At 47.0% G+C, this 15,715-nt stretch overlaps 1 protein-coding gene across 1 annotated transcript in view; it reads right to left on the minus strand.

Annotated features, from left to right (window-relative positions):
* Nucleotides 1–5,904: 5,904 nt before the first annotated feature.
* Nucleotides 5,905–15,715, minus strand: part of MARCH4 (membrane-associated ring finger (C3HC4) 4, E3 ubiquitin protein ligase) — a 29,933-nt gene continuing 20,122 nt past the window's right edge. The window contains exon 4 of the mRNA XM_010146667.1: nt 5,905–6,520. Coding sequence (XP_010144969.1) covers nt 6,159–6,520 — 362 coding nt within the window. The 3' untranslated portion in view covers nt 5,905–6,158. The remainder of the gene's footprint in view (nt 6,521–15,715) is intronic.

A 15,715-nucleotide genomic window follows, 5' to 3' on the forward strand; every position in this document is an offset into this window, starting at 1 on the left:
TGGCTTGGAAAAGAATTTCTCTCTGAGTCCTTGTCCTTATTCAGAAATCCATCTCTTCTCAAAGAGTTGTGATGGCAGGTGTTTGTGCTTTTGCATCATTGTGCTTGTTTGAGTATGGCTCAGATAAGTTTGAGGGGTCTTCAGTCTGTTTCCCGCTGTGGGAGGTGAGCGTCTCTTTTTCCACACGCATCTGCATTAGTTAAATGCTATATAATAATGAGCATGAACCACAAACAGGCTGGAGGTCACATAAAAACATTTCCCTCTTCTGCCTTCTCTGCCTGAAGTCAAATCATATGTCATACTTTCCACACAGCAACTCCCTAGCTCCTGTCAAGACTTACTCAATACAGTTAAGGATTCTTTCAGGTTTATTTGGCTTTTTTGCCCCCCTTTTCTTTATGCTTTCAGGATAACATTTATAAATATATATGTGTACATATATTTTATCTCGAAATTCCAGTTCTGGAAGGGAAAACATCTTTCTTTCATCAAAGGAGAAATTCACCCACTGACCTGGAGGTAATTTGAATAATGAACTAAGATAGTTTTTGATGTTTGTGTAAACAGCACAGAAGTGTCAGATTCTGTTCTCCTTGTATCCAACGTGATAGATGCGAGATCAAAGACTGCCTTCAGTAACTGCAGTATTTCAGACTTACATTATTGAGGGAAATATTCCTAGAGACATCAGCTCACTGCTGTCCTATGGAAATGAACTGGTATTTTCACTGTATCTCCTTCAACATGGAAGAAGAGGTGAAGGTCAATGCAATAAGTTCCTACACTTGTTTCTCTGCTCAGACAATGACATATTTGAATCTTGTCAATGAAATTAATTTGCCTGTCAGGATACATAAAGGATGTAGAAGACTAAAATTAGTCTGTGAGGAATCCTGCGTCTGTCTGCTCAGGAGATCTTCAGGGCTGGAGTCTCTGAATGGCAGAGGGGATGAGGCATCTGTTGGCTCAGGAATGAGAAAGAGCAGTCACAGGTGAGGTGAATAGTGGAGCAGAGGTTAGAATACTCAGCCAGTAGTCACTAAGATATCTGCACTGCTGTCTGTTTCCCTCCAGGTGCTTGGCCAACAACGTAAGAGGAAGGAATAGGTCTTCCAGCTGCACTTTCTCATAAGGAGATGTGCAGGAGTCCTGGTGGATGAACCACAGGTTGGAAGTGCTAACGGTGAAGCCTCCTCCTACACTGAGGAGTAGCAGTACTTTGCTTAGTCAAAATAATCTTTTTCTTCTTGAGGAAAACAAAGAGAAGATGTTTGAATTACTGACCACCGTGTGTGGGCATGGGATGCTCTTCAGAACTTCACAGCTATCTTCCACCTACAGGCATTGGCTCTGATGTTTTACAGCTGCCAGATACAAGGGCTTTGAGGAGGGTCAGGGACCTGACAGACATGAGTAGTATTTTCCTGTCTCCCCAAGTAAAACCATAGTGGACAGCTGATGCCTCTCTTGTCTCAAATGTATGCTGCTGACTTGCTCTTTCCTTGGGTCACCCATCATGGCAAGGGAAGACACGGACCACTTCAGCACCTTTCTTGTGAAACCACAACAGGGAGCACACCTGATTTACTTGAAAAACAGTCCACGACTTCTGATATTCAAAACAGGAAAGCAGGTGTTAGCTGGGTATATGGGTTTTGCTAGCATTATGGGGGTTTTGTGGCAACCAATTAACAGCAGGCACTGAGACTGGGTAAGTGAAGAATATGGATGATGGTTATGCAGACCTTCAGATTCTTCATGGTCCCTGTGTTCTCTGATGACCCTTGGGTTAGTGCATGTGCTTGAGCCATTGCAGGCACAGAGGAAGAGTCTGAACTTGGCAGTGGGTATTTACTGAGACTGGATGGCAAGAATGGAAGAGCTGTGAAAGTTGGAGGCCAGCAATGATATTTCAGTAGGCAAGAATAGCATTGGCAACTGACAAAGGACAAAACACCTCTGAAGAGCATAACCGGAAGAGCTTTACCAGAAAGACCCATCAAAACTGACAGAAAATCAGGGGACTAGCAGAAATCACAAGAATGAGGAGGACCACAAACACGATTTCTGAGGATGGCTAAACACAGTCCTCCACACTGACCACCCCCAGATGGTGTTGGAGGACCACAAAGCCCAAGAACTGAGGGGTCTCAACAGTGATAAGACCTGGAATTTTCTCCTCTGGGAGAAACAGCTGCCAAACTCTGCAAGCTTTGTTTGTCAGTGGATGCTGGTCTGACTGTTTTGTAACAAAATACAGAGAATGTCCGTTGAGGAACCCAGCAGACAAGGCTGGAGGAATGACGTGGGGAAGAAGAGATGCCTTCTTATGCTATGCCTAGTGTAGCTCTGCCCCATCTCTTCTGTCTGCTAGAATCCCCCAATACACGATGTACTTTGCATGTCTCAGGAGCGTACTGTCTCCATTTGCACCTCTTAAAGTCCTGCATAGTAGCACAAAGGGGATGGCACAAGGAGGTTGTGACGGATGAGAGAACTGTGCTACGGAAGGAAGAGACCCTCGTCGGCATTTCTGCCATCAATACTTTGGAGAGGAAAGAAAAAGAGACTCCAAAACCCCAACCCCCACCCTAAATTTGCACTTGTTCTCTCAGGTTGGCAGCCTAGAAGTTCATAAACTCAGAAGTACCTTGTTCTGGAGTAAACTGTTCTGGAAACAGTTTCCAATGGCTTCCCCGAGTTTGCTTTGCTGGTGGCAGCCCTTCGGCTCCGTGCTGGCACATATATGAAGCTCTTGGAACAAGTTTTGGCCTTCCTTTAGCCCCTCTGCCCATCAAGCCAGCTAATGACATGCTTTGTATTGCACAGAACACATACAATTGACAGGTTCATAGTGTTGTTTAAATATTAAACAGTCTAGACAGGCTTTGGAGTCTTACGCCGCTGTGAAAAGGCTCAGACCTTACCCATCTGTGAAACTGGGCTGCGGGATCATTTGCACAGTAAGACAGACAATAAGACTTGTATACATTGCCATGCAACAGAAGAGACCCCAAACCGCCAGCCCTAAGTGGAAAGTTTATTTCTAAGCACAATATATGGAAAAACCAAACCAACAAACCCCACAGATATAGAAAACGTTGTAGCAAATCCCTGGTCAAGTAGGACTTCATGTCTGTCACTACCCTGCACCTCACAGCTGCTTAAAATGTCATGCAATGGAGGAGAGGGCACCCGGACAACACCCTCCGCTTCGGATCAGGGAGGATCTCCGAGCGGGAGAGGGCCGGTGGGACTCCCGCTGAGTGATTCGGACTGTAACCAGCAAAAGGGCAGCGCTGCTCACCCCCACCACGTGCGTCGCGACTACCGGTGGTGGACTTAGCACTTCAGCAGGCTTTACCAACGTGGATTCTCACAACACCCCTGTGAGGTAGGTACGTATTGTTATTCCCCCTTTGCATGGAGGGGGGACTGAGCCAAACAGCCCAAGGCTACAGAGTCGGTGGCAGAGCTGGAGTGAGAGTATGCAGAGTCCTGTGTGCTCAGAGTACTAGATCACACCGCTCTTTCATGGCAAGTTGTGCTTCTGACCTCATAAACGTTTAGCCATTAGCCAAATTAAAGGAATTTGACTTCTCCATATTAAATGAACAGAGGGCAGGGAGAGAAACAACGTCATGTTTGATAGCTGTCCTTTTGTCTGTGTATGCTTCCTCTTTCCCAAAACCACCAAAATTACTCATCTCTTGGAATGAGGACAGCTTCCAGGACAGGCATGGGGGCAAGAGGCTGCTGTGTTTGCTCGCTTTGGCCAGGTTTCTCTACTGTGGATCAGAAGCAGTTCTTCCAGAGACCGTTCGTTGCAACACCTTCATTCTGGGGGTAGCTGCTTTTAGAGATGATCGGAATTTCCCCTCCCTCCCCTCCCCTCTGCCAAAAGCACTCTTTGGTAGATAGTAAGATTGGACAGTTAAAGGTACAGTGGGCTCAGGACCCATGCTGGTTCACATGGGGCCACGGTAAGTCAGCTTTCTTGGCCGGTGTTCCACCTCCCACAGTCTCTGCCAGAGAAGTACCTGTTCTGTTGCATTCTGATATTCAAAGGGACACTGTCAAGTAACCGAGGTGAAAAATGCAACCTGCCTTAAGATGCTAACCTCCATCTTCAATGCTGCAGAATGGCTGGTGTGTTGAAACCCCGATGTTTGACACCTTCCCTGATCCAGACACCTGACCCGTGACAGCCTGGCTGCCAATGGAGCTGCTGGCTCGCCTTTGCCCTGGCTCCAGCAGAAGCTGCAGGAGGTGCTGGTAGGGTGACGGTGGGCAGTTGGACACAGCCATTGTGCAGCGTTGCTCAGCACTGCTGCTAAATGGGTGCAGTTTGGCTGAAGTTCTGACCTCAATTTTGAGGGGAGCCAGGTTCAGGCTCAATCACAACAGGCTCATTGTTTTGGGATTGCTGAGCTGTTGCTCCTCTATTAGCTAATCTCTGCATTTTTAGGGTTCCTGGTCTTACACTCCCTTTGTGGCAGCTGCACTGGCAAAACAGCTCAACCCCGTATAGCTGGGACATACCCTCCAGAGAGCGAGGACAGTCAGCAGTAAATCAGTAACATGGATTTCCTCATGTCACAGAGGAGAAGTGGGGAGGAGAAATGTGGGGATGGTGAAAGGAACGGGGTGACTAGAGAGAACGATACGTGCCCAAATGGAAAAGGACAAAATCAGTAGGGAAAGAAATTTTATTTTCAAGCTTGTAAGAGAATATTACAAACAATGGAGAGTAAAAAAAGCCCAAACCCTAAAAACTATTTAAAAAGTACTTGACAGTGTCCCTTTAATATCCACAAATGATTCAGCCATTGTGCATTGAAAGAGAATGTTCCTGAAGAGCAACCAGTACCTTCGAGGATATATCCCAGAGAAGGAGACTTATTAGAAGTGTTACATGTTTGATCAACAACTGTGCTCCCTCTTCAGACTAACTCTTTCTGGAATGATTGAATGGAATAGACTCTGTAATAAACTAACAGACCGGATGTGAAAGGCTCAGCCTACAAGACTGAGTGAGACTGTTGCAAATCGAGCAGCAGGGATACAGACACTGAAGAAAAAAAAAAAAAGATGTAAGTCTCTAATGCATGAGTGTCTGAATCAGCAAGGAAGCAGAAACCCACTGAGATGGGTCAGCTTCTTGCGAGCGGAGTAAAACGGAAGGAAATTAACCTGGAATGTCTGCATGGAAAATGACTTGTGTGAGTGGCAAGATTTGGGTGCTGGATTTGGGGTAATGAAGGCATAAATCACACCAGTACTTGTGCTTGAAACATCTGCAGAGCGTTTGTACAAAATTTGCCAAAAATGCCTATATGTCGATTAAAGGTCACGGAGTGCCCTCCCCTCCCTCCCGGTTCCACCCTCACAAACCCCTTGTCAGGAACATTATGAAAAAAACAGGATTTTTGGTGAAATTTGGGTATGCCTAGGTTTTGTTAGATTTTCTTGGTGGGATGATTCCATCTCTCGTTCTATAAATCAATCCTGAAAAACCCCCCGCCATTTCACTTCAGATATCCTATAGTAAATCAAACAAGGCTCCAGAGTTACTCATGAAACAAAACAACTCATAGCCCTGGTTAATCACAGTCTGGAAAATAAAAAATACTCCAAATATTTCATTCCCTTCCTTGTTTTTATGAATCTCACACTGCGTGTGTGTGTTTGTGTGTGCGTGCGTGTGTGTACGGGGGTGCGTACAGAGCGTTTCCTATTCCAGGTAATAGGATTTGTAAGACATGCTAAACCGTCTGTTCCTCTGCTTCCCCAGAACTCTGCCTACTCAGTTTGTAGTCTGTATTGCACTTGTTTTGTTGGGTTTTTTTTCCTGTGATTTGTGGTGTTGGTTTTTTTTTCTTTTTTTCTTTTTTTTTTTTAAACTGGCTGGAAAACGTTAACCTCTTTAGCATGAGTGTGCAGCTCTCCCTCCACCTGCTTTTTTCCTCAGCTGGCCAGGTGCCGCCTCTTATATCTTGTGCAGTTACCAAAAAAGAAAAGGAGAGGAGGGAAAAAAAAAAAAAAAAAAAAAAAAGAAAAAGAAAAAAAGGAAAGAAAAAGGCACACCATGCTCCTCTGCTTTTTGAGTTCTTTGTCTCCTCCGCTTCGTGTTAAGGCCTCCTGAATTCCTCGGCTCAGACCGTCGTGACCCTCATGACGAGCTCTCTGTTACTACTAGACTGACTCCTCTGTTCGTGAGGCCTCAGGTGGCTGAGTATATGCAGGATGGTGTAAGCACAGTGGTGGTCAGAGAGGGTGCCGGTGGCATGGCCGGCAGCCTGTGCCCCGCTGTCGGCTGGAGCGGAGTTAGTGGCTGTACCACCAGTGGAGGACGAGTGGGTGGTTTGGGAGGAGGGGCGCTGATTTGTCCTGGTCCCTGTTTTTTGTTCCTCCATGTCCTTTGTTTTGTCATAGTTCAGCACTTTCCACTGCTGATTGACCGCCTGCCACCGTTTAAAAATCCGGTAAACCGAGGGCCCTTCGTGTATTATTAGACCTGGAGGGAAGGGGGAAAGAAATAAACATATAACAGAAACAAAACTTTAGAAAGAACCATAAACCTACCCCAGCATCCTGCCCCCAGCTAGCTGGTTGCTCAGCTCTCCCTCAGCCGGCGTTTATCCAACGATAAATCACGCATCTTAGTTACCAGCTGGCAGAGTGCCGGTGCTCCTGCTCTGCTGGATCCCTTTCCCCTGAGTTAAAAGGATTACAGCTTTATCTCAGCAATCAATAAACGGATCGTAAACGCAGCAGAGTGAGTTATGCTCTTACAGCCAAACAGCATCTGTTTACCAATAAACGCCCGAGGTTTATCTATCACTGGACTAGTTTTGCTTGCTGCACAGGCATGATTCACCGAGCTAACGGCATGTGTTTGGAGGGGGTGGAACTGGATCTGATGTGCTGGTGACGTCTGCTGCACCAGCGTCATGCGCGTGCACAGCCCGAGCCTCTCCCCACACACACAGCAGCAGAGCAGACACGCACTCGGAGGCCAGAGGTGGCAATCGAGAAGAAAAAAGGTCTGTCTGCAGCGGTAAATGGTTTGTCATCCTAGGCAAAGTTCTGCTCGTCCACCGAGCAGGTACCTCATCGTCCGTCATCACTCCCTTCCAACGGGGGAAGTGACACGCTTAATGAACTTACACTGTGTGTGCGCTGAGCGCGCACGCCATGCGTATGTCCTGCACGTACCAGAGCCGGTGGTTGGGGGTGGCAATGGGCTGTAAGACACCTGACTTCTAAAAGGTCCCCGCATTTCAAAGAGAGCGAGCAGCTCAGGCCCTGCCACCCACCAGTGAGCGCTGCTCCCAGCAAGTCCTCTCCACCCTTGCAAGAAAACGGAAGAAATAAACAATGCTGGAAGCAGTTTAGACAATGGCAGTAGTTGAGTATCAACGCTTTGTTACCACTGAAGCTCCCTGGCTTTGGCTAGACCCCTTGACAGCACTAGGTCCAACAGTGACTGCAACACCCCGCTGTTCTTCTCCACTGAGGATGGAGGTAGCTGCAACATCTCACGGAGACCGGCTTAGCTGACACACGGTAATATAATGAACAAGCTTTGCTAGAGAGTGGGATTTATGCAGGATGAAGGGGACTGAGTCACCTTGTTTTGCAGCAACCTGCCTGTAGGGAAGTGCCTTTGTGTCCCACATAACCGAAGCCGGACCAGCAGGTAGGACCAGGTGAATTAGCACATGGAGAGCTTCTTAACAGTGATGGCTTCACCATTCTTGGTTAGAATCAAGATTATCAGAAATATTTCTAGAAAGAGCAGCTATCTTGCCTGAATGTTGCAAGTAGATAAATACAAGAGCAAAGAACGAAAGACCCACAAGAAATAAGCAGCAAAATCATGCCTAAACGAGGAGGTTGCCTGGACGAGCAGTGAGTGGAGAGATGATGGTCGCCACACAATGAAGTGGTTTACGGCCATCCCTGATGAATCAAGTTCTACGGCCTCCACCTACCTTTTCCAGACTGTTCTAGTTTCTGATGGCAGATACTTACTGGAGTCAACCTGTGCTATATCAAACCCCAAAATATCTGAAGGTCATCCGACCCTTAGGGCTGATCTCCCCCTTACTTACTGATGGGATGCAGCCACCTGGTTTCTTAGAGTCTGCATCTGATTTTGCAGAGTTTAAACCCTAGCTTCAGTAGAGATGGAGTTTCTAGTCTTTCTGGTTTTAAGCATGACTAGAAGCCCTGCTGACTTGATCACAGATTATCTCCAGGGGGACTCTCACATTCATTGTAATGGGGTGCTGAACCTGCTTACTGGCTGTGGAAGTAATTACACTGGATAGTAGGGAGATCTGGCTATTTTGGGACAGAGAATGGTGTTTGGCAGTTCAGCACGAGAGAGAGCTTCCCTCTGGTTCCCACAGACCACTGAGACTGCACAGCTATAATCCTGTGGTGATGCCAGCTTTTCATAACCCAACACCATGATGTCATAATAGAAAAATGTGGGTTTTCCTCCCTATTTTGAAACATGGTTGAGAATTCTAACATCTTCTGATCAAAGCATCAGCTATAAAAAGCAGGACTTAGGGAAAACCTGCAGATCTGGCCAAGGAGACAGAGCTTTGAAGCAGGCCTGAAGTGGATCAGCCCATGACAAGGGACATTAGACATATATTTAAATGAGCTGTCTGATCTGTAATGAATGAAATTCCACCCTGATCAATGACAGAGCCAATGTTTCTCTGAGACTACTTTAAGCTTCTGATAAAAGAGCCGAAATGGAATGTTTTCTCCTTGGCTGTAGTGCATTCTCCATAGAATCAAATCCATTCTCTGAAGTATTAAACACTGAGCCAGGATTGTAAATCTATTCTTAATTACCTTATCACAAATATTTAATGTGCAGCCTGATTCAAGAGGGCTGTTTATAAAATTCTTGTTTGTTTGCCTTCTAATTATAAATGTTTATGATCTTATGCAATTAACTGTGTGATGCTGATGGATGGGTTGCTGAGTCAACTGAGCACCTGTTTTCTTAGATAATTTTGGTTTCCAAATATTTATAAAAGTACAAAATAACTTGTTTTCGCCTGTATTTACTGGGCTCTAAATTACTTATCGATTTCCCAGTGTCAAGCTCAGGAAGCTGTAAAATTAAAAAGGAACCAAGTGGAGGGGTGGGCAGGGAGGCGGAAGTAACAGTGATTCATTTGCAAGAGTAAATGCCAAGAGTAAGCAAGAGTCCATCAGTTTATATCAAGCTGCAGGACGCTTAATGCTCCCATCGAAACAAATTTTGTTTGCCTGAGATAAATTAGGATTGGAATTCCTACGTTCAGCTCTGTGCATCCCCTTCCAGAAACACCCCTCCCTCGAGGATCATTCTTGTTTACAGAGGTGAAACTTTCCAATTAAAGGCCAGGTCTAAGTGGGAAATCCTTCAGGGAGAACTGTATTCAACTAGAAGTGTCTGTCTAGAAGCAGTTTTTCCATAAGCCAAATCTTGTGTATGCAGGGAAGAGAGCAGGTTGGCGTGAACTTCTCCGTGCACTTCTCTCTTTTCAATGCAGAAACATCTCTATGAGAATTTCTGATGGATTCTGGTAGTGGCCTGGTCCTTTTCCACTCCTCCACAGTTTATCTTGCCCTCTTCTGCTTCACAAAATCTGTTCTTAACGGATCCTTTGTGAAAACCATCCTCTTTGGAAGGAAAATCTCTGTGAATTTAATTCAAAATGTGTTGGTCCAGATTGTTGCCTGGTCCACGGAATCCCTTCTTTGTGGTGTTGGTGAAATGAAACTCCTATGGTACATGGGCACTGAAGATGTGCTGTCCTCATTCCCATTTTCTCATGTAGAGACCTGGCTGGACCAGCATCAGAACAAATTCCTTGAGCTGAAAACTGTTGAATGCTGGAAGAAGTATTCAGGGGAACTGTAATATACACTTGTCTTGTTCTTATTTCACTCTTATGCCTGTTCCTGGCCACTGATGGAAACAGGGCAGCTGTCTAGACAGAGCTGTGGCCATTCTTGAATTCTCAGACATTTCTACTTGTGCTGGCTTGTGCCACAAAAAGATTTTCTAGGTGGCTCTGTGGCTGGAGACAGCCCACATTATGTGATGGGGTCATTCACCTGGCAGAAAAGCCCACAAAAGAAAATTCTAATGCTTCTGCCTGCATTGCCACATTGATGTGGCTGTGCTGTTCCCAGGACGAGACACAGTATTTCTGAGCTAACATGGTAGGGCTAACCCAGTGCACTGCTCCGAATTAACACACGCTGAATCTGGAACAATATGTACAGGAAACCATACTTATCTCTTTTCACTGTGTTCAATCGTTTGATATATTAGCCTTCCTTGGTCTTTCTCTTGTGGTTTTATTGAGTCCATGCAGAGGGTCAGATCACGGTCAGCCCTGTGGAGCTCTGTGCAGTCCAGGCAGGAGTGACTGGTGATTACCCTGGGTGCAGGGATCACTTCCCAGAGATGAGAAGCTGCTTTGTGCTTCACAGCACAGGAAAACACAACAAAACCTTGGCAACAGATTATACCAAAACTCTACATGTTGCTTACGCTGTTATCTTATGCTTCCTTTCATTCATTATACATGGGGGAGTACCCAGCACCTAACCGCTGCCCTTATGCAAAACTATCACAGTAAGTGACCCAGCCATAACTGGACTGTTTCTTTTCCAGATGACTGAGGTGCAGTCTGCCACGGAGCTAGCACTGGTGGAAGCAATTTAATTTCCATGTTCTACTAATTGCCACAGCTAACTCTGAGCGTCTGGACTCTGAGAGAAAGGGGAGCATGACCAAGGGTGAGTATCATGGCCCAAGCTAAGGCTCATATCACTGCAGGATTTCTCTGAGCCTTGCAGTACCTGCCCACACCACATCATGTGGGCAGTCTCTGTGCAAGGGAATGTTCTTGGTACTGAGGGTGGACACATATGGGCTGTGTGCAGGTGGCCCTTTGTCTCCTGGGCTCAGCCGGGACAGAGGTGCATTGCCAACAGTGGGTCTGTGGTCAAGGGAGAGGTTCCTCAGCCCAGTGGCTAGAAGGGCTGTTGGAAGAAGATGGGCAAAACCCAGATGGAACAAGAACAACTGCGACAGTGCCTCTGGATGGGCAGGGGAGGATCAGCTGGCATACCACCATCCTGTGAGATTAACCCGAGCAGCTGTGAGCTTCCAATTTAATGCAACTTTGGGGCAGCAGTTTCCCAGAAATGAGCAGCAGTCACCTCCTGCACATTGTCTGTCACCAAGTGATCTTTTCACCAGGACTTTCAGCCTCTAAATAAGCTTCCTTTTATTCCAACAGTCGCTGTGCACCTTTTTGAAAGAGACAGGATAATTCTTGGGGCGGGAACGGTGTCTCCTCTCTGCCAGTAAAGAAATCACCAAAACAAGGCTTCTGCTGACAGTGAGTGGTACATCACCCCTGCGCTGTCACCCACATTAACTACAGGAGGAAAATTCACAGTCTGTTCCAGCCAGTTACTCTGTCCTGCTTCTCCTAAAGCCCCTGTCCTGCCACCTGAGCTGTCACCTCTTGTTTCCACCTGCAGCTGCACTTTCCCCTTCAGTTTCCTTTCCAGATGCAGTTTCACCTTAGCCAGACAGCTGCTGTGCTTTAGCCTTTTTCTATTGCTTTCATTGCTGGGTGTCAGGGGAAGATTAGGGCAGCTGTGATCAAAACTTAATGTTTGTATCCACAGCAGCGGTGGCTCCGGCCAAGGCAAACCAAACCTCCTGGGAGTAACACTTTCATTGCACTCTGTTGCTTTCCCTCTGTTGACATCATTTTGTACACCAACCCTTCCCTCCCTTTCTGTGAATTCTTTCAGCTTTTCTGGCAAACTCAATTCCCCCACTTCTGTTTCCAAAGCTCCAGCCGCTCAGCCCTCACTTAGCTCTTTGCCTTAATCTCATCCCATATGCTCCATCCTTAGCCACCTTTTATCTTAACCTAAAAGCAGGAAAGTGGCTGTACTGGCCTGTCTATCACAACATCCCACCTCCAGCAGCAGCCAAAAGTATATGAGGGGTGTGAAAATGAAGCCAGAAGAGCGATGTTTCCCTGATGGGCTCAGCACGCTGTAGAGGGCACACCTAGCCACAGATGCTCTCCTTAGGCCCAGCTGTGTTCCCCAAACATAGGTTTCTAGTGTGGTACAGTAAAGTGTACTCACTTTTGCTCTGCTCTCTGCATTTGCTCAAGTTAGGCTGCCCCACCACTTCCCAAATTCTCAGTCCTCATGAGATCACTTCACTCCAAAAAGCGCTTTAGAAATAACCATGAATCTCTGCCTCATCCAAACTGCACAAGTACCTCACAGGATGTGGGAGATGAGTCACAGAGCTCTCACTGGACCCTTCACGCTGTTTTTTGGCGCAATCCCCTGTACTGTATCCTTCGTCCATGATGCAAGATAGCCCCTGGTGATAAGCTGGGAAAGAGAGCCAGAGGGACCTTTTCCTGCAAATATGGGCTGGGAAAGGGACACCTAGTATCTGGCATCCCTCAACACTGTGGCAGGGGCAGTTCCAGCTGAATATTAAGCAACCCAGCATCTTGAAGTCCTCCAGTAGCTGAGACTCAAGGCTGCAGAGCTGTGTTCTGCAGGCAACAGGGAAGAGGGTGAACAAGGGAGTGGGGAGAGGTAGATTCATGATTGAAAGTTAGCTTGTGGCGCCAGTGGGACTCTGCACTTGGGCTGATTTGGAGATTGGAGATGTGAACACTGGAGTTGACCAGGCAGGGAATCAAATAATGCCCTCCCTCTCCTCACTCATTCATCTCCAGAACCTCTTCATGTCGTCCCCCTTTTTCTGCAAGTGAACTCCCCAGGAGGGTACAGTCCCCAGAGCAGAGAGGTGCAGAATCAGCACTGTACACCCCACTTTGCTTTCGATATCCTGATGAAATAAACTGATACAGAATCTCTGTATTCAGCAGTGTGACTGCCTGGTCCAGCTTGTGTTTGGGATTCTGATTTCTCCTTATAAGTGTAGTGCTTTGCACTTCTCTTTATTCAGTTCCATCTTGTGGATTTCTCCAATCTGCCAAGATCATTTCAAATGCTGATCGGATCCTCCAGAGTGTTTGCAGCCTTTTCAAGCTTGGTGTCATCTGTGACTTTTATAACAGTGCTTCCTATTTCATTATCTAAGCCATTAATAAAAACACTGAAGAGAGCAGAGTCCAAAACAGTCCTACTTAAAACGTGTTTCCAGTACACCACTGACAACGACTGAGAAAGCAGTTTCTTGAGTGGCTGTACACCCATGTTACAGGTACTTAATGCAGACCACATTTCTGTGGTTTGTTTAGGAGAATCTTAAGGCAAAGCACCAAAAGCATTGCCCAAGTCACAGCATATCAAACCGACTCCTTCCCCCTTAGCCACTAGAACAATTACCCTCCCCAATTAGATATGGTTAAACTCTCCTGCTCATCAACTGGTTAGTTAAAAAAATATTCTATTATCTTTCTGTGAATCAGTTAAGCTGATTTGCCCTTGGTTTCCTTGATCCTCAGCTCCTACCTTCTTTAATGACAGAGATTATATGGAAAGCTAGGTACTCTGCCTGCATTTCCCCAGCTGCCTGGCACCTCCTGCATCCGCCCCGAGTTCCTGATGATGAAATGCTCATGGGTCAGAGACTGCTCCTGCAGCTTCCTCTGAAGTTCATTAGGACGTGCTGACAAGGACAGAGCTAACTCGTTTGAATATTTTTGAGTCTGTTCTTTTCTGATTCTGCCCTGGGCTCCTCTCTCCTCATTAAAATTATTTAAGTTTTGAAGACTGAAACAAAGGCAACATTTAACTCTTTGGCCCTTTTTGTATCAAATATTATTTGAGCTCTTAGACTTGCCTTGTTCTTCTTATTTTGCATATGCTTATGGATCCATGTCTTGTTGCCTTTGGTATCTCCATGGTCATCCTGGGGTTCAGCTCTGACGGCTCCCCATGCCTGAGTGATTTCTAGAAACTCTTCATTAGTTGCAGGCTCTTCTTTCTGCCTTTTGTGTGACCGCAGCTTCTGATTTTGGATCCTCAAAGAGCTCCTGATGCAGCCTCAGTGCTCTCTTCCCACGCTTCTGAGCCTTCTCTTGCACAGACACAGTTTGCTGTTGTGCCTTTAGTATCATCCCTTTTGGCAGCGGCTCTTTTATCCTTCAGATTCCCTTCCCAAGAGACACTCCCTGCTCTGGTCCCCTGAGGCTGGTGCCGCTGCTTTTCTGGAGTCCATTATCCTCACATCACACTTCTCTTCAGCTGAGGAACGCTTTCATCGCACAGTCACTTTTCATACAAACTACCGCTACACACAGATTTCCAGGGGTTCTTCGCTTTCAGATGACATCAAGTATGAAGTACAGACTCCTTCACAAGTGTTACCTCTGCTTTCCAAAATACAAATTTTGTCCCCAAAAAGTTTCAGGAGCTTAGTGGACAGTCTATCCTCCATACAGGAGAAGTCTGGGTAATGGATCACCTGGGACCACTGCTGCTGTCTTTCAGACATTCCTGGGAGTTGCAAGACACTGGACCAGTGAGCAGGATGTCTCCATGTCCACGATACATCTAGCAAAGGTCTCTTCTGAATAATGCTGGAACTGTACAAGGAGGGTGTGCAAGCTGAGAAATGTCCAGCACTGAATGACATACAGCATAAACTGAAAATGTATTTATTCATAATGATTAGAGCTCGAGTGAATGCTTAGCATATGGGAAAAATAATTAGCTGATTATAATCAGACATTTTCTTATCAACCATCGTCCATGCACATTTTTTAATACCTAAAGAACTGATTACATATGGACAAAGCTGGACTGTGTTTTGGCTGGGTGGAACTGGGGTGGCTGCACGGCTGGACCCTGTGGAGTGCTGCTGGATGACACGTGCCGTCATGGAGCCCCTGGCTCTGGGGGAGACAAAACACCTCTTCTGCTCGTCGCCCTCGACGTGCATGTGCTGTAGTGGGGCTGCAGCGGCCGGCAGCTTCCACACCCATGTGGGTGCCTTTCCTCAGGCCACAGGGACCATGACTCCAGCAAAACTGAGCCCCTCAAAGGGCGAGACCTCCATGGCCTGGGCACAGCTCCCGCCGTGTATGCAGAAAAGCTGCTCCCGGCTGTCCTGGGGAGGCGTTTTATGGAGATATGGACTCTTCTGTTTCAGGTATTAACAGCACAGGCTGGCCCCAAGCCTTCCACTGCTGACTAACAGGCAAACCTTGTGCTTATTATGGCTTGTCTCCTCTCACAAAAGCTGGGGTTCAAGGATGGCTCTGCCTCAAAGCTCCCCCCATCCCAGGTGGGTCAGGACCCCCCACAAGGCAGCGAGAGCCTTTCTTCCCTGCCTCCTTCGCTCCGTTCTGTCAGAGCATCGGGAGCTGCAGGTCCCATCTGGGCGGGTGGTTACGCTACGCCCCAAGCTCTGTACCCATTAACTTCTTCCCTGCCTCCTTCGCTCCGTCTGTCAGAGCATCGGGAGCCGCAGGTCCCATCTGGGGGGATGGTTACGCTACACCCCAAGCTCTGTACCCATTAACACCCGCCCCCAGACTCCGCAGGAGCCCTGCGGGTGGGAGACGCATCCAGCGGCATCTTGGAGAGCCCCACAGTTGCTGCTGCACCAGGCGAGCGATCACGGCAGACCTCCCCCTGCCATGCTGGGGCTGAGCATGGGGAG

Source organism: Eurypyga helias, unplaced genomic scaffold (genome assembly GCF_000690775.1).
Source record: "Eurypyga helias isolate BGI_N326 unplaced genomic scaffold, ASM69077v1 scaffold5162, whole genome shotgun sequence".
Classification (NCBI taxonomy): Eukaryota; Metazoa; Chordata; class Aves; order Eurypygiformes; family Eurypygidae; genus Eurypyga; species Eurypyga helias.